The sequence below is a fragment of the Prunus dulcis genome, chromosome 6, assembly GCF_902201215.1.
Source record: "Prunus dulcis chromosome 6, ALMONDv2, whole genome shotgun sequence".
NCBI lineage: Eukaryota > Viridiplantae > Streptophyta > Magnoliopsida > Rosales > Rosaceae > Prunus > Prunus dulcis.
The window spans coordinates 21,748,350-21,767,492 of NC_047655.1; the positions used below are offsets into that span (position 1 = coordinate 21,748,350).

General features: G+C 35.7%; 1 protein-coding gene, 1 long non-coding RNA gene and 1 pseudogene across 4 annotated transcripts; 1 reads left to right on the plus strand and 2 right to left on the minus strand.

Moving 5' to 3' along the window:
- Positions 1-6,330: 6,330 nt before the first annotated feature.
- Positions 6,331-7,169, minus strand: LOC117630663 (zinc finger protein 7-like). The gene has a single exon (XM_034363362.1). It carries the CDS (start codon positions 6,956-6,958, stop codon positions 6,383-6,385), a length of 576 nt encoding a protein of 191 aa, XP_034219253.1. The 5' UTR covers positions 6,959-7,169; the 3' UTR covers positions 6,331-6,382.
- A 3,327-nt stretch (positions 7,170-10,496) lies between these two features.
- LOC117630664 lies at positions 10,497-11,994 on the minus strand. Of its 2 annotated transcripts, none has more exons than XR_004586228.1 (2): positions 11,591-11,994; positions 10,497-10,841 (listed from the first exon to the last, which is right to left on the minus strand). It is a non-coding gene; the product is annotated as an uncharacterized LOC117630664 (long non-coding RNA). The 2 variants fall into 2 exon arrangements; XR_004586229.1 differs by having other exon boundaries at positions 10,504-10,841; positions 11,630-11,994.
- Positions 11,995-16,369: 4,375 nt separating this feature from the next.
- On the plus strand, positions 16,370-19,136 carry LOC117630459 (annotated as a pseudogene). Its single transcript, XR_004586207.1, has one exon. The product of XR_004586207.1 is annotated as a DNA-directed RNA polymerase subunit beta''-like (transcript).
- The last annotated feature ends 7 nt before the right edge of the window (positions 19,137-19,143 follow it).

A 19,143-nucleotide genomic window follows, 5' to 3' on the forward strand; every position in this document is an offset into this window, starting at 1 on the left:
AGCTCAACGCCAATCAGAATATGATGTGGCTCTTTTCAACTTTAGAGCATCATCATATAATTGTCCTGAAAGAAATAGCATATGAATATGATGACGCACATTAACTCATTCAAATGGCAATTTGGGTGATGATTCGTAGACTGTTTGGATTAATGAAATATAATGCAGTTGGATTAATGAAATACAATATGGAGTGAGCGTTATACATATGTAGTGTTTCTTCACAATTGAGGTAAGGTGTTAATATATGATAATGGTTCTCCTAAAAAGGATTAAAAACTCAAGTCACCCATTGCAAACCAAGTTATGAAAAATAAAGGAATATATATATATATATGTGTAGAATGGCTTTTCAAAGAGCAGAGAGTGGGACTTCTTCTGCCATGGAGAAGTCATTGACATGGCTAACGTAATACTGTTTGTTTGAGAACGTTTTTATTTTATGATTTTGCTTATTTCTCTTTTAAATTATGACATGGGAGATGGAAAAGAGAAAAAAAAAATTGTATACAAAGGAATAGAAAGAACGCGTTCTAGAATTACTTTAAAGTACATTAACTTATGGAGCAAATCAATAGATGGAGAGATGCTGGTTCGTAGAGAGAAATTAAGGAAATTTTTAAGAATAATTCGATGAAAAAGCATTAGAAAAAGGGAAATATTTTTACTCACCACTTTAACCCGAGGTGTGCGCTCACCATCATGCTCAACATTTGACACGTGTCTATTGGCATAACCATAGTTAACTATTTACTTTATATTTATGGAACTATGGTTATGTCAATGAACATGTGTCAAGTGTTGAGAATAGTAATGAGAGTACACATTAGTTAAAGTGATGAGCGAAAATGCTCCGGAGTATATATCTAGTGGATCGATGACTTGTCAATAATGGTACTGGCTAACTAATAAATCTTCGTTTGCACCATATACCTTCCCACAGAAGGATTTCAACCTTTTAAGTTGTTTGATCTATTGTAGTATTGTAGTTGTGTGATTGAGTATATCTTTTCGTAAATTTCTTTTGGTAATTGTCCTATATATGCAATAGGTCTAGCATCCCACTTGTTAAATTGGATGAAATTCTCATTTATTTGTCATTATTATAATTTGCTATATGAGATGGGAAAAACTTACTTTAGCATATATCTAGATGTAGGTTCATTTTTAGAATAGATATAGATGTGGTTTCTACAAGTTTCACAATTCCAGCTCAGAAAGGAGATGAAATTATTGTAGTTAGAAGTAAGAATGGAAAATTCATTTTCCGTTTTATATAATTTTTTTTTTTTGGTTAAGTAAATTAAACCATGAAACTTTAGGGTTGATTTTAAGTTGACACACAATCTTCGAAAACCCGACAAACTCATATATAAATTCACAGAAAACCTATATTAGTACATCCATTAATCAAACATTTAATAAGTCTGTTAAATGCTTACATATGAAAAGAGAAGTCCCGCTTTTTTTGCTTATGGTGACTCCACATAGGGCAAAAAAATTTGTAATCTTATAAGTTTAAAAAAAAAAAAAAAACTATTTAAAAAAGATAGTGAGTCCTTTTATTATAATTTTATTTCAACATTAATGTCGACCGTTGGAAATTTCTCTCCATTTTCTTTTGTTGCACAAACATTATGCTATGATATTCCCATGTTTTACATTTAAAAGTACGAAAGTTTGTGAATGGGGTTTAATCCAATAGAAAATGGTATTGACTTGCAGACCAAAAATTTCATGTTCGAATCCTTGAAGTATCGTAGTTGTGTATAAGTGTGAGAAATTTCCCTCCCTTATAATTTTGACTATTAATTATATTAAAAAAAATAAAGTAAGAGATTTTAGATTAATATGATTTCTTAGAGATCTCGCCCTTGGAAGCCGGTTTAATAGGATTGGGCTGAAGAGCACGTGGTGGTTTAAATATCCTATAGTGAATTGTGATGAACCAAATGTCACATTGTAAAAATAAAATATATTGGTTAGAATATACATGAGTTATTTCTTCTTGCACATTTTCAATTATTTTTAATTCCAGATAATCAAATGTCTATACTTTGTGGCTGTTGTATTCTTGGAATTATTTTCTTTAAGAGAGTAGTTATGTTGTTATTCTTTTGGGAACTTTGGTTTAAACTTAATAGGAAGTTTATTATTGTGACAGATAATAATTCAGTTTCACATAATTTAGATAATATTTTCCATTATAATATTTAGAGGATATTTAAAATGGATCAATCTAAAAAAGAGAGAGAAAGGGTTAAATAAATAAGTAAATTTAGACATTTATGCAAAGGATCCACTAGTGTAGTGGTTTGGATTAATTGCTCCCTTATGTAAGGATCTGAATTCGAGTCCTAATATTCGTGTTGTGTGCGTGAATTTATTGTATTATCGCTCCGCACAATAAGAGAGGTTAAAAAAAAAGATATTTATGGAAACAGATTTTATGGACATTGACCGGTCAACAACTACCCAATGCAAGGACTTTGTCTTGGACATAATAAGAAGGCATGCCAAAGCATGTTTGACTCATCCTCATCCCAACCATAAATTATTCTCTCAAAAAATATTCAACGAATTAGGTTTTACTCATGCTTAAAAATTGAAGTAAAAATCCACTTGGCCTAACTCTTGTCCCGCAATATTACAACACAAGAAACGGTCCACCCCTTAATTTTCCAAATAATTGACTTTTTTCCTTTCATCACCTCCAAAGAAACATAAAACGTGGTCAAGATGGTTAACGTTATAAAATTCCAACAAGTAATCCAATCCGAAGAATAAAAAAGAAGAAGAAGAGGTTAATACTCAGAGGAGACCAATATCTTACCATTCCAGAATAATCAACAAATAATTTAAAAACATGCTGAAAATATGTGTCATGTTTCATGGGTGCGATCATATCTATGGTCCAAATAATATGCAGCTTCTAGGCGAAGGAAAAGAAGAAAAATGAGAGATGCACGTTTGCCTTGGTTCTCTGCATTTTCTTGCCTTGGTTCTCTGCATTTTCTTTTTTGGGTCAATATAGCTTGTAGGGAAAGTCGTAAAACTTTTGATGATGTCCATGAAATACTTGTTTCAGCAAAGAGAAAAGCAGTTGTTGCTTTGGATGGATTGTTTGAATGTAAACAACAAACATCAAACATCATCAGTTATATGCATGCAGTTCTTGTTTTGGAGAGACATCAATCATCCCCATATATGTCTCTGACATATTGTTCACGATCTACACTGTTTCCCCTTTTTTATCTATTTATTTGGCGTTTGCTTACCCATCGCCTATTTTATCTCTTCTCTACCATCGGTAGAAATCTTAATTTTAAAATTTATCTGCAAAATCCAGTTAGACCAGAGTGGGTTATAACACATCCATCACAACCCATCTTCAGTTCTTATATATGTTCTATTATTATATTGTTTTGTGGTATTGTATTGTTATAGTGAGATATGATGTGCCATAGATATGTATGCGTAAGCCACATTTTCATTTGAAACAAAATGATTACATTATGGACCACGTAATTTCCACAAAAATTTTACGTCTGCGAGAGATGTGACCAACGATATATGATCGCTGAATATTATCTATATATATATTGAAGAATATAAGTTTACATTGGAAACTTAACTAAATTTGAAATACAATATATAATGAATGACACCACTCCTAATAATACAAAGGCCTTTTGTGATAAAAACTTACACATATACTAGACTTTGTAGGTGGTTAAATTAGAGATAATATTGGTGTTGTTAATAGTAGGCCGATTACCCGTCTAATCATGAACATGAATAGAAAGATTTTCTTCTCAACCTCAAATTCATATCCTATTTGTACTTGAATGAAATTTTAGTAAAGACTACAGTGATCACTGAAGCTAAGCCTTTCAATTTCATGAAAACTTATTTCACTTCTGGGTAGCGATCGTCTTGTTTTTGCAGGTATACTCAACTACATCTTTTGCCACTCAACAACTTCAATTGGTGAACGCATATAAGGTTTTTGAAAGAGACAACATGTTGTTCATTAGGGCTAAAAACAAAATTAAAATTGAGGGGAATTCTAAAGTCATATTCAAACATCATCACAGGCACATCATTAGAATATCCCTTATTTCTTCATTTCTAGATTCTTCATTTCACGCCTAGAACATGTGGGGTCACAATATATATTTTTAGAGAAAAACTAATTCCTTAACGCATGCTCTTCAAACTTGGGTCATGGTCTATAGAGATTACTCGAACTTGGCCCTTAAATATCTCATTACTAGTAGCCAATCATCTTTGCTTTGATTCTCTTTGGGGCCAATCTGCATCCTGGGTTGCTATCAAAGTTGTCACTAACTCAAAAAAAAAAACACACACACACAGAGAACAAAAAAGAAAAAAGAAAAAAAAGTTTGGTAGGGTTACTAGCTAGGGTTGTGGATAGACTCCGGCCAGTTAAAAATTAAAGACTAATCCAATTCTAGTTGGACCCATTTGTAGACTTTGACAGAGAACTAGTCTATAGATAAAAATTCTTTCGAAAATGTCTAAAAATATTGAGCCATGTCTTGTAGACGACCAACATGAAACGCAAACTATGTCCCAGAAGACTAATTAATACAACATTAACCAAAGTCTTAGTGGCCTAATTGGGTTTTTTTTCCCTAGCCATTAGCCAAGGCCACATGATTAATTGTCCCCAAATCCCAACCTAGCTATGTGGTTAGAATTAAACAAGGAGAGGGTTGGTGGGCAAAGATGTTGGCTAAGCTACATTGGTCATGTTATTTTAATGGCATTTGGCACCGAACATGTATCTTGGTCAAGGTCTTGGGCCACTCACAAATTTTTGTGTGACATGGCTTTTGCAGGAGATTATATTCGATAAATCCAGCTGGGCCATTCCATATCATTCTTGGAAGATGGTCCTCATACAAATGAGGAGCTTTGTCTAAGCTCACATGGCTGCTGGGCCTGCTGCTAGAGACTATAGAAAATCATATCATCGTCGTAGCACAGGCTAATGGATTCCATTTTGCTTGTGATTGTGCATGCCATCTAATTATTTGCTAGCTTTAAATTATTGGCAACAAAAAGTTTCGTACAATACATCTATTTGGTGGGAATCCGAGACATTGTTTAGTGAAGCATTTTTTAATGGAGTTTTACTGTGAGGAATAAAATAAGCAATAACAATATTCTAACTTATTTGGAGGTCAAATCATGGCACATCAAAGTTTGTTCTTGTTCATGTTGATCAAGTTAGAACACTAATTTGTTCTTTTAAAGTTGGTTTTGTAGAGGCAACTTCTATTCACGGGCTTGTATCAATTGGTACTAGAGCATGATTTCACCGCATAACTAGTTCAAGTTGCACCGAAGTGACCGTTATATTATGGATTTTGATAGACGAGTGAAAGTTGCTTGAAACGGAGGAAAATGCTACCATATCAAAGCTATTACCATTAAAGTGGTTCGTTGAGTACGAAAGTCTAGTGGAGAGGGGACTCCATTCATGTTGGGTTCAAAATGTAGCTTTGGACAGTTTGTCGTAGGTTTCTTCAAAAATAAAATAATGGCTGGCTGCCAGCTGACCTGACAAACCCAATGAAGGCCCAATTCAGTAAATGCTCAGAATGGACAATTCAAAAGTTTGTTGAGGCTTAGGAATCTTCGGCTGGGCTTTGAGACGATAGGCCACAGACAGACCTAGGCATGATTATGATTGTTCTGCTTCAAAATTTTGTTGAGGCCTAGGAATTTTCGACGGGCCGTTTGGCTTGTTTATTTACCATTTTGTTTTTGTTAAAAACGTTTTTATGTTGTAACTTTTACTAAAAATTCAAGGACTTCTTGAAAAAGTATTTGAATGTGCTTCCTCAAGAAGCCTGAACTCGTACAAGGTGCTTTTTAATAAAGCATGTTTATGGCCCGGAAGCATTTTTCTTTCTAATACTTTCAGAAGCGATTTCGATTATTAAAAAGCACTTTTAGACATTTATCAATTGTAAGAATGCCCTGAAAAAACCAATTATTATGGTCCTGAAATTACATTGGCGAAAAGGACAACTCAAATTTTTGTTGCCACTTCAAATAGAATTTGTACCTACAGAGCTCAATTGCACAAATTGGCAACCTTTCTTTTCACAAAAAGCAGAAACTGAATTATTTTTCAAAGTACAGTTGAAAGTTTGGCGTTATAGCACTACGCGCACACCATATTATAAAGTATGAACGACAGCAAGTCCCATCAACTAAAGTTGATGATTAAAGTTCATGCACCAAAGTGTTATTGTTTGTATTATTTAGATGAGATTTAAAAAGAAAAAAAGGAAAAAAAGAAGAAGAATTTAGATTGAAATACAAACACTAGGATCAGATTTTAGAATCACAGTCGAAGATTTAAGTCCAGCTGCTTATTATGTACATCTGATTCTTGTGTTGGAAATTTGTCCACACGAAAACTTCCTGGCCAAATCAAATCCATGGTTTCTTCAAGCATGAACGGTGTCCATGCCATCCCAAAACCTGTGCTGGGGTCACTAAATCTTGCCACCATTGAAGACCCATCTGATCTGCTTGGCTTCTGCACAAGTGAGTGAGGCTGGACACCCAGTGACCTTGCTGCAGCTACAGGGTTGAATGGAAACCCCATTGATGACATCATCATTCTGTGAGACTGGTACCTTTTGGCAGCTCCTCTTTCTCTTTTGTGTGCATTTTGATGACCTCCCAAGGCCTGTGAGCTATAGAATTTCCTCAGGCAAAAGTTGCATGAGAAAACCTTGTTGCTGCTAGTTGATGGTTTTGGTGACAGAGGATCACAGTCCCCAGCTGCAGATGGCTCATTTGAGTTGAGGCTTAAACTCAACCAATCTCCCAACTTATCATCTTCCTCATTATCACTATCTTGGTTGTTTTCCACCATCTCATTTGCTTCTTCTTGTTCCCTTTTGGAAATCATTGCAACAAAAATAAACACACACACTCAATTTGGGAAAAGGTAGAATTAATGAAGAGTTTGAGAGAGAGAGAGAGAGAGAGAGAGAGAGAGAGAGGGTTGAAGAAATGGAGGAGGTTGTACTTAAATAAGGGATGGGGATAAAAGAAGGAAGCTAATGTTTCAACAGTCCAAGAAGAGATGGCATATATGAAATGATAATGGGGGAGGAAAGTGGCAGTCCTTATTAAAATATTTTATCTCAATTTATCTGGTGCTCCCACCTTGTGATGCTTGAAACTTTTAAGGGGACCAGTGCTTATGTCATCTAAGAGTAGTGGCCATTCAAGCTTAGGATTCCTTAGTTCCTTGCTCATCTTTTCTTTCACACCTCTTCAATCAAGTAGGCAATGATTCCAATATGGATGAATTAATCACATAACACTTGTAATTACTGAAAAAATTGCAGCTGCTGAGAAAGTGGTGAGAAACACTTACATGAAACGGCCAATTACGGTACGTCACACGTGATAATTTTTTCACATGACATGATTGACTTAATATAACAAAATAGTGTTATTCTCGTTTCATACAGGTTTTTCTAGAGAAAATGCCATTAAAAGCATGTAGTTAAACTTTCTCATTTCCAAAGCACATCTCCTTATAAACGTTGCTTAGAGAGAGAACATGGACAAGTTGAGATTCTTATCTACAAGTCCAAAAAGTGCCATAGTAAATGAACCTTCCTAGTTAGATTGATATATGGTCCCAAACAAGAACCATGTCTTTTTTTTACCCCATACTGCAGATTTAAAACCTCCAATATATATAGTTATATGCTGGACCACTTCTTTGATCTGTCATGCTGGTCTTGCCAGAGGTTAGAAGTATACTAATATTAACACTCAGAGCTTACACACAGAGAGATTATTGATTGTTCTGTCTACTGCAAGAAAATTATAAGTGTTGCAGGGCCAATATTGATTAACATGTGGCCTCTGTCCACAGTGGAGGGAGAACAGGTGGGCCAATTTCAGAGTGTTATGTTGTTAGCTATAGGCAAATGCTTCTTTGGAAAAAAAAAAAAAAAAAAAAAAAAAAAGCGCCATGCCTTCTTCCGAACAAATTATAATTTGACACATGTATGACTGTTATCCGGCTACAGTGGCTTGAAATACAAACACAATGACATTCCTTTGTTTGGGAAGTTCTTCTCCCTTCTATGATCACAAAGAAGGAAAAAAAGTCAATACAGTAATAGTTACCATAAGAGAACACACAGACAGACACAGGCTAATCCCCACAATGAGTTCATACATGATATGTACCAATGAGGACAGTGGAGTCGTTGAAGGTGCTATTATTAATAATTTATGCATTATGATGCCATGTTAACTTACTTTATAAAGAGTTTGGAGGACCCAGCAAACTGACATTTAATAATAATGGTGATAAAAAGTAAGTGAGATTGGTGGGATGTCTATTTCCCAATTGGGTTTCTTTCAAACTAGAGGATCATTGTGGGTTGTTTTTGATGTAGTGGGCTATGTGTACGCACAATAGGAGAAGAGCAACCAAAACCACATATGCTTTATTCTCAGACATCAGAATCTTGCTGCTCTGATAAAAAGAAGTTTCATTTAATACAATATATAAGAACAAAACAGAAGCCTCAGTTTTCTCAGGGGTGTGATTCTAAAACTTCATTGAGATAAAATATTTTTTGTGTGGTGGAATTGGATTGATGAGTCAGATGTGTGTGTGCTTGGAGATTGGATTTGTTTTGTCCATACTACTACTTGGTTCCGGCCTTGGCTTGTCCCTTTTAATCATCAAGCAAAAGAATAATAATTTTTGATTAGTTAATACGAAATGCTTATTAGATTTTTTTTTTCCCTTCTCTATTCAACAACTGTTGTCTTGTACATGAGATTTGAACTCATAATCTTCTCCAACAAAGCAGAGACTGAGTGCAACTAGACCAAACGGTCAAAATAACAGAATTGGGGTATTTTCGTTTCAAATCTTTCTTTTGAACTCACCACACATACAACTAAGGCCTCCATACAAAATACCTCTCCACCTTGATCTCTTCCCCAAGAATCACAGAAGGAATATGCAAAGCATATTTAGGGGAAGTGTTACTGATCTTTCTCCTTGACAAGGGCTAATATCGTATCATATTGAGCATTATGATGCAAATTATGCAAAGAGGGGCACCATCTTATCCCGGCATCAAGTAAAGCAGTTGTTGATAAAGATCCAAACAAGATCAATTATACATGGATTTATGGATGCTGAGCAAGCAAGTGCTGATTCGACAGAGAAAGGAGCAAAATATGCCACTCAGCTTATTCAGAGACGCAAACAGAAGAGATGCTGCAGTTAACTCCAACCTGGTGGGAAGACGGGCTCTTTTAAAGTAGTAATTCTCAACATATGACTTCTTAAACTAAACCCAAGATTCTCTGCACTAATATTCTATTTGGCTTACTCTGGTAATTTATTGGGAAATCTCTATTATTTGGTTGAATAACTTGATTTCTATGATATGAGAATATGAAGACCCTTTTTGGCTCCAAGAAAAAGACCACATGCTCTATGAATCTTTGTTCTTGTGGATCTAATTCCTATCTAGGATAGAAACATGATGTCCCTTTTGATAATTTTTCTTCCATTCGGTACGCAGTCTGAGATGGAACCCAGGACCTAACCTAATACTTAACTTAATGTCCTGACGATTCCTGTCTTCATTATGTTGGACCTTGAACAATCTGTCACGATCTCAAGTTATATTGGTCATGTTCTATTTCAGAAAACATTAGTTGTAAAATGTAAGATTCAATCTTGACGGAATACACAAATGTGGAAGACAAAGTAGGAATATTTATAATCTGAGTGTTAGGAATGGTAAGTGATTTGGAGATTATAGGATTTTCATTCTGTATATATTGTATTGGAAACTTGGAGGGACAGCTAAAAAGGATACTTCCAAGCTTAGATTGAATTCATATTGAGCTAAAGTTGGTCCTCCAATTCGTCCAAATTGCAAATTCATGTCGGTTGCAACATGTGAAACAGGAGACAGGTCACGTAGTGGTTTCAGTGTTGGAGGGGCAGAGTGCCTGGTGCGTTTCAAACACTACATGTGAAGGACAGTAGCATAAATAACTGATTTTGTTCCTTAACGCATATACTTATACCCATATCATCCCCTGTATGCCACACACTACTGTGGTCTTTTCCCTACTTGCATACATAGAGCAACCAGATTGATCTTCTTCTATACAAGACCACATACTTAAAATGCAATCTTGACTACACTAGTTCATAATCCCAAGAGACCGAGAAACCTTCAGCTCCGTAAAGAAGAAAATAAAACATTGAGAAGGGAGAAATTTCTGAGCAAAATTCAAACCAGATTGGTAAATAGGGTTCGAAATTTGGTTAAGAAGATGTACCAAAAATAACTTGAGCAATCATGACACCCTTCTAGAATGGTTTACTCTCTCATTCACTAAGCCGGTGAAAATATATAAGACTAAGGCAAAACAGATGCAGCTTAGAGGGAACACAAATTGAACCCCTTTATGTCATGCATTAAATTTTGATTTGGATCCACAGAGTCAGATAGCAACAAATAACAGTAAAACAACATGATCAGACAGATTAACAAATAGTTGTATGATCTTGTAATTCTGAACATAAAAGCCTACACAAGTAAAATGGCTTACAAGAGAAAGAACACAGTAGCTGTGAAAGTAAACTTATCCCCTACAATCTGAAATTACTTCCTACACCCACCTTATCAAAGATAAGGAGTATGGAAATTCTTTCACCCTCGGAACCCCACCTAATGTAGCAACAACTGCTGCTGTGTTGATCCAACAGAAGCATGTTCAAGTACCTACAACACACCCAGAAGACTGATAAGTCGATATGTAGAACTAAGCAGACACTACTAAAATAAATAGACAATAACCCAAGAAGCATTCATTTGGGACAGTTGAAAAGAGAGCAGTCCCAGTTCTGTTAATTGGAGGAAGAGTTACACATATGAGAATATTTTCATTAACCACCACCACACTCCATAAGGACATGCAGATGCAAATGCTAAATCCACCTGAGAGAACTTTAATTTCAAAATATAGAAACTCCCTGATCAATCAAATGGTTATTGGGTTCCAAAATAACAATATGCCTGACATGACATACTAGACTAGACTAGTAAAATGCTTACATTTCATGTGCATTCAAGGCATAACATGGATATTGTTGGCTAACTTGGAGGATTAAGGAGGACTAGTCATAAGAGGTTGATGATTAAAACTTATTCATCAACCTCTATGATAGTCCTCTGTCCTCCTACAAGTTAGACAACAATATCTATATTATGCATTAAATGCACATCATGTAGGCATGTCTAGTCCTCCCTATCAAACAAGCTTATAGTGCTAAGTATTAGAAACCACACTAGCAGACAGCTGAGCAAACAGTGCATTGCACACACATACATGCATATTCAAAGTTTCCATCTTTTCCTCTTTTCTATTGAAATTCCTTCTCATTACACTTGCAGTTCAATAAATCTAACACACAAATGACAAAAAAAAAAAAAAAGACGATGAAATTGAAAATTCCCCGTACAAGACGCACCGCAGAAAGAGAAAAACTACGAAGGATCAATGGAGGTACCCTGAGACAGCTCGCAACAATGGCGCGCTTCGACGGAAATGTGGCTTGTGAGCCGGGCCGAGGCTAGTGCGCTGTGCAATGGCATCAGCGATTGCGCGCAGGCTAATTGGCTCACATTCACTGGGAGGGAGAAGAGGGAACGGCGCGAGCTGGTCCGGAGATTATGAAGCGGAGAGCGAGGAAGGGACGAGATTGATGGAGATGACCGGATTGTTGAAGCTCTTGCTGTTGAGATTAGAGACCTTGATAGCGATGACCCAGATCGCCACGCCATTTTAGCTTGCTCTCTGAGAATTTGGGAATTTGGGAGTTTGGAATAGGAAGCAGGGTTTTAGGGCATTTTGGATTTAAACCCTAGAATTGAAGCAGCTCGCTCCAGTTGCAAGGCCTGTTTTGGGATTGGCCCATGAGAGGTGGGTTTGTCAGACCCATACAATTCCTGAAACATCCCTATAAAGAAACAAAATTACAACCGAGCCATGCAGTTCAAATAGATTCTAGTATGAAGATGAAATTAGGTTCAAAGTTAGCGAGGCTATTTTAGGAAGAGGGAAATTCTAAGTAAAATAAGTGAATATTTATTGATATTATTCCTTAAATTGGGGGATGTGGGAAATAAACTATGTCGTTCACCTATATTATAACACGTGTATAAGATGTACCATGTGACCATACTAACATAGCATTCTATAATTTCTCATAATTTATAAGTTAATCGCAGTATAATTTTTTTTATAGAGTTTTTTTATTTAAACCTCACACTTTTCTTTGTTCACCCAAATACTTAAATCATTAAGCTCTTAAGTTTTATTATTATATAAAAAGATAAAAAAGGTCATCCAACTTAATACTTAATCCTAGTACATCTACACACACACCCCATATACCATGTTACTCTTCATATTAAGTTTTAGAAAAATCACAAACTCCTCTACACCCTATTGTCAGATTACTCTTCTCTTTCAATCCAAGAAACCTACTACACTCTCATTTTCTCTTCGCAAACCCTAAATACGGCAAATCATAATCAAACAAACAAATAAAAAATAATCATAATCATAATCAAAGAAACAAAATTGAAGGGGGAAAAAAAAAGCAGACCTTGATTGCGAAGCAAAGAAACAATGACGGCCTAAGCCTTTAATGATATATAATTTGAAAATTACCATATGGGTTTGCTTTGTTGAACAAGACAATAATTTTTTATTTATAAAATTAATAATAAAATAATGATACTACACATTTGACAAAAGTGTTTATATATTTTTTTAAGTAATGTGAGGTTGATGTGAACTTATAGTGGTGATGGGCAAGATAGCAGGATGTGGGGTGTGAGGTTGATGAGTTTTTTAATTATTATTTTTTCTGATGGGTGTGTATTTAAGGGTAGTTTGAGAAGATAGTTGAGTTTTATTAGAAATTGTAAAAATTTGAAATATAAGTTGGAATAAGCTTAGAATATAAAGTGAACAAAGAGAAGTGTGACATTTAAATAGAAAAACTCTTTTTTATATGAGTTTGTCACCCAATGCATCTCTCGCAAAGCAAAGCAAACCCATTATATGCAGCCCAACAAGCACATACACATAAATCATGATCAGACTACCTCCTGTGACGCAAACTCTGCAAAGACCAATAGAGAGAGCCACCGTGCACGCATATGTCAATAAAATACTGAGAAATCCTTCTTCCTCAATTGGTGGCAAAATATAATGGCAAAAGTCACTTTTGGTCTATGTAGTTTGGCACTTCAACCACTTTTGATCCTGTAGTTTCAATTTCGTCAATTTTGTCATTATAGTTTCGTATTTCTAGCAATTCAAGGACATGTTAGTATTCTTGTCAATTTCTTTAATGATGCAAGGGGCAATTTCGTGAACCCAAAACTCTTAAGCGTAAAAGCTAGTTTGAAATTCTCCCCATTTCATATTAGGGCTCGAAATTCAACCACTAATCCCAATTTTTAAATAACCTTAAACCCAAATGACCAATTTCAAGACCTAATATGAAATTATGGGAGTTTCAGACGAGCTGTTATGCTCAAGGATTTTGGTTTGACTAAACTGCCCCTTGCATCGTCAAAGAAATTGACAGGTTTAATAACTTGTCCTTGAATTGCTACAAATATAAAACTATAGGGTCAAAATTGACGAAATTGAAATACATGGTCAAAAGTGGTTGAAGTGCCAAACTACAAGGATCAAAAATGACTTTTAGCCTTTTTAAAATTTACTTGGCTTTGATGCTAAATTATAACCTCAGGAGGCCCGTTTTATAAAACTGGACCGTATTGAGCAATGTTTAAATAAGTGGACCTATTTGAATTTATGGGCTTCTATTTGTCCTAAATTGTCAAGGCCCCTTTTCTTTAAAGTCAGGAAAAAGAAAGACAAAAAAAAAACAAAAAAAGAGGAACCGACACCTAGGCGCCCGCCTAGCTCCTAGAAGTCGCCTAGGCCGATTTTCGAACACTAGAGGCCAAACAACGCCCGATCTTAAGCGTTTATTCATGCAGCTGGACTCAGAGCTCTCCTCAGCGCTCTCTGCAGTAGCTTTGACCTGAAAACGACTTGTTCCGGCATCAGAATCCACTAAAGGCACCGAAATCCATGGCCTGAGCTTGAAATTAGAAGAAGATGAAGAAAAAGACCAGGATCGGCGAGGTTGAGAAGCAGAGAGGGTACCATTCATAAGAGGGGTTCGAAGAGTCTGATGCACGTATAGAATCGAATCTAGGGTTCAAAGTTGCTCTCGATTGTCTCCGAGGCTTCGGAAGCCGGAGATAAGGTGAGAGAGTGAAGGTTGCGCTCTGCATTTCCAATGCAGCATTGATTCAACATCCCTTGTGCTCATGTTCTTGGTGAGAAAAATAATGGCCCCAAGCTTCTGTTGCTAATGAGGAGAAATATTTTGAGACAGAGATGCAGTGAAGTGAAGTAAAGAAGGAGCTGGATATTTGGTGGAGATGATATCTCAAGTGAACTAAATAAGCTGATGATTTTATCGTTGGCTGACCCGAACAAGTGAAAAGCGAAATCCTTTATTGCCCAAAAAAATGAAAAAGGAAAGACAAGTATCAATCAAATTACATCTTTCTGCCTTCGTCTGCAACTTATCAAATGAAATATAAGCGTATCAAATAGCACATAAATTCACTTCTCAAGGTTCAAGATAACTGTGAGTGAGCTTAACATACCTTACCATTTCAGAGAAGAAGCACGCATTGCTCACACAACGGCCACAAAAACGAAGATAATAAACTAGAAATGGCGGTTTGCTCCTCCCTTGCAGTTGTCTGCCCCTGCGCTGTGCCCAAACTCAGCTCCAAGCTATCGAAAACTAGGGTTAGGATTTCCTCAGGTGATCAGAGTTTCACAACCTCCAAACTGTCATAAACCTGGGGAAGAAAAGGCTCACTAGGTTGAATGCATATAGGTTCACGAAGATTGAGCCTGATCTCAACGAAGACCCCTATGATCGTTGGGAGACTAACAGTATCAGCATTGGTATAACCGTACAAACATTCACAAACTATAATATATAAAATTAGAATATTCTACCCCAAAATAGAATATTTTCAAGCCGATCGGCTATACTCTAAAAATATGATATCTTAAAATTATAGCGTCAAAAATAGAATATTTTAAAAGTATTGCCATGCGGCTATACCCTTTAAGTAGCATAATATGGATTTCTGTTTTTTTAATTACTTTAATTAGTAGTTATGTTTTAGTTATTATTTACTTAATTAATAAAATCCAATAAATATGTAAATAAATGGACCTATAAATCTTTCTACATGAAATATATGTATGATAATCCACCCTTTATATTATTCGTATTATTAGTTATTATCTTGTTCTTGTCTTATAAATTTAATGATTTTTTAAAATTTACTAAAGAAAGGATTTATATCTTTATAACAATATAAGGATAAGGTTAAAATATTAATCTAAGACAATAAATATAACAATAAATAACAGGTACAAATAGTAAATCGAAATAACAGGTACAAATATTAAATCGAGGTACCCATTCTATGATAACTCTCAACAGCTTCCCCTCAATTTTTGTGCCTTTAGTGGGCTTAGTATTTCCGGCAATTGCAATGGCTTCTTTATCTCTTTATGTTCAAAAAAACAAGATTTTTTAGATACAATAAGGACGAATCTTTTTTTTTTTTTTTCAAGACTTACTTGGATCATAACACGGATATCTATTTAGTAGAATATGGTATAACATGTGGCTTCCTTCGGGCATAAGCTCTTATGTATAAACATGATATTATGGGTAAATGAATTATAACTATTTTCAAATAGATCGGGATCGGGGGGAATTTCTTAAATGTAAAGTCAATATATCTATATGTATTCGGAAATCATGTGAAAGGGATGTTACTATTTTAGTTTGGATCTAAGAAATTCGATGAATTACCCCTAAACGTTCACATCATAATAGTGCTGGTTGATGCGAGTTACTTCGGAAACAAAAAAAGTAAAATAAAATTTATTTTTGTTATTCTCCCAATTCCAATAAAATGCAACTAGGTCTAGTTATAGTATGAGTCGGAGATCAGAACGTATATGGATAGAACTTATAGCAGGGTCTCGAAAAACAAGTAATTTCTGCTTGGCCTTTATTCTTTTTTTAGGTTCATTAGGGTTTTTATTGGTTGGAACGTCCAGTTATTTTGGTAGGAATTTTATATCTTTATTTCCTTCTCAGCAAATAATTTTTCCGCAGTTCACCTAAGACCATAGTTACTGAATTTCTATGCGAATCAAGATCGAGAAAAGGAAGTTTTCCAATCATTGACTCAAACCCATTGTCGAACCCCACTCAGCGGAATAGGGAGGTACTTATGGCAGAACGGGCCAATCTGGTCTTTCACAATAAAGTGATAGATGGAACTGCTATTAAACGACTTATTAGGAGATTAATAGATCACTTCGGAATGGCATATACATCACACATCCTGGATCAAGTAAAGACTCTGGGGTTCCGACAAGCCACTGCTACATCCATTTCATTAGGAATTGATGATCTTTTAACAATACCTTCTAAGGGGTGGCTAGTCCAAGATGCTGAACAACAAAGTTTTATTTTGGAAAAACACCATCATTATGGGAATGTACACGCGGTAGAAAAATTACGCCAATCTATTGAGATATGGTATGCTACAAGTGAATATTTGCGACAAGAAATGAATCCTAATTTTAGGATGACCGACCCTTTTAATCCAGTCCATATGATGTCCTTTTCGGGAGCTAGAGGAAATGCATCCCAAGTACACCAATTAGTAGGTATGAGAGGATTAATGTCGGATCCACAAGGACAAATGATTGATTTACCTATTCAAAGCAATTTACGTGAAGGACTGTCTTTAACAGAATATATCATTTCTTGTTATGGAGCCCGAAAGGGAGTTGTGGATACTGCTGTACGAACATCGGATGCTGGATATCTTACACGCAGACTTGTTGAAGTAGTTCAACACATTGTTGTACGTAGAACAGATTGTGGCACCATCCGAGGCATTTCTGTGAGTCCTCGAAATGGGATGATGCCGGAAAGAATTTTTATACAAACATTGATTGGCCGTGTATTAGCATACGATATATATATATATATAGGCCCACGATGCATTGCCGTTAGAAATCAAGATATTGGTATTGGACTTGTCAATCGATTCATAACCCTTCAAACACAACCAATATCTATACGAACCCCCTTTACTTGTAAGAGTACATCTTGGATCTGCCGATTATGTTATGGCAGGAGCCCCACTCATGGCGACCTGGTCGAATTGGGAGAAGCTGTGGGTATTATTGCGGGTCAATCTATTGGAGAACCGGGCACTCAACTAACATTAAGAACTTTTCATACCGGTGGAGTATTCACAGGGGGTACTGCAGAACATGTACGAGCCCCTTCTAATGGAAAAATAAAATTCAACGAGGATTTGGTTCATCCCACCCGTACACGTCATGGGCATCCTGCTTTTCTATGTTATATAGACTTGTATGTAACTATTGAGAGTGAAAATATTATACATAACGTGACTATTCCACCCAAAAGTTTGATTTTAGTTCAAAATGATCAATACGTAGAATCAGAACAAGTGATTGCTGAGATTCGCGCGGGAGCATACACTTTAAATTTTAAAGAGAGGGTTCGAAAACATATTTATTCTGACTCAGAGGGAGAAATGCACTGGAGTACTGATGTATACCATGCGCCGGAATTTACATATAGTAATGTACATCTTTTACCAAAAACAAGTCATTTGTGGATATTATCAGGAGGTTCGTGCAGATCCAGTGCAGTCCCTTTTTCACTCCACAAGGATCAAGATCAAACGAACGTTCATTCTCTTTCTGCTGAAGGAAGATATATTTATAGCCTTTCAGTAAATAATGATCAAGTGAAACACAAAAGTTTGAATCTTTCTGGTAAAAAAGAAAGTACAAGTCCTGATTATTCAGAATTAAATAGAATCATATATACGGGTCATTGTAATCTCATATTTCCTGCTATTCTCCATGATAATTCTGATTTTTTTTTATTGACAAAGAGGCGAAGAAATAGATTCATCATTCCATTCCAATCGATTCAAGAACGAGAGAAAGAACTAATGCCCCGTCCCAGTATTTCGATTGAAATACCCATAAATGGTATTTTTCGTAGAAATAGTATTCTTGCTTATTTCGATGATCCTCAATACAGAAGAAAGAGTTCGGGAATTACTAAATATGGAACTGTAGGGTTGCATTCAACCCTCAAAAAAGAGGATTTAATTGAGTATCGAGGAGTTAAAGAATTTAAGCCAAAATACCAAATGAAAGTAGATCGATTTTTTTTCATTCCCGAGGAAGTGCATATTTTACCCGAGTCTTCTTCCATAATGGTACGGAACAATAGTATCATTGGGAGAGATACACGAATCACTTTAAATACAAGAAGCCGAGTAGGCGGATTGGTTCGAATGGAGAGAAAAAAAAAAAGGTTCGAATGGAGAGATGGATAAGATATTTCGACACAGCGGCATCTTGATACCACCGGGAACGGTAAAAAAAAATTCCAGTGAATCAAAAAAATTGAAAAATTGGATTTATGTCCAATGGATCACACCCACCAAGAAAAAGTAATTTGTTTTGGTTCGACCCATAATCATATATGAAATAACGGACGGTATAAATTTAGCAACATTTTTCCCCTAGGATCCATTGCGGGAAAGGGATAATCTAGAACTTAGAGTTGTAAATTATATATTTTACGGAAATGGCAAACCAATTCGGGGAATTTCTGGCACAAGTATTCAATTAGTTCGGACCTGTTTAATGTTGAACTGGGACTAAGACAAAAAAAAATTCTTCTATTGAAGAGGCCCATGCTTCCTTTGTTGAAGTAATCAAAAAGTNGTCTGATTCAATATTTCCTAAGAATCAACTTAGTGAAATCCCATACTTCGTATATCCGAAAAAGGAATGATTCGTTAGGTTCGGGATTGATCT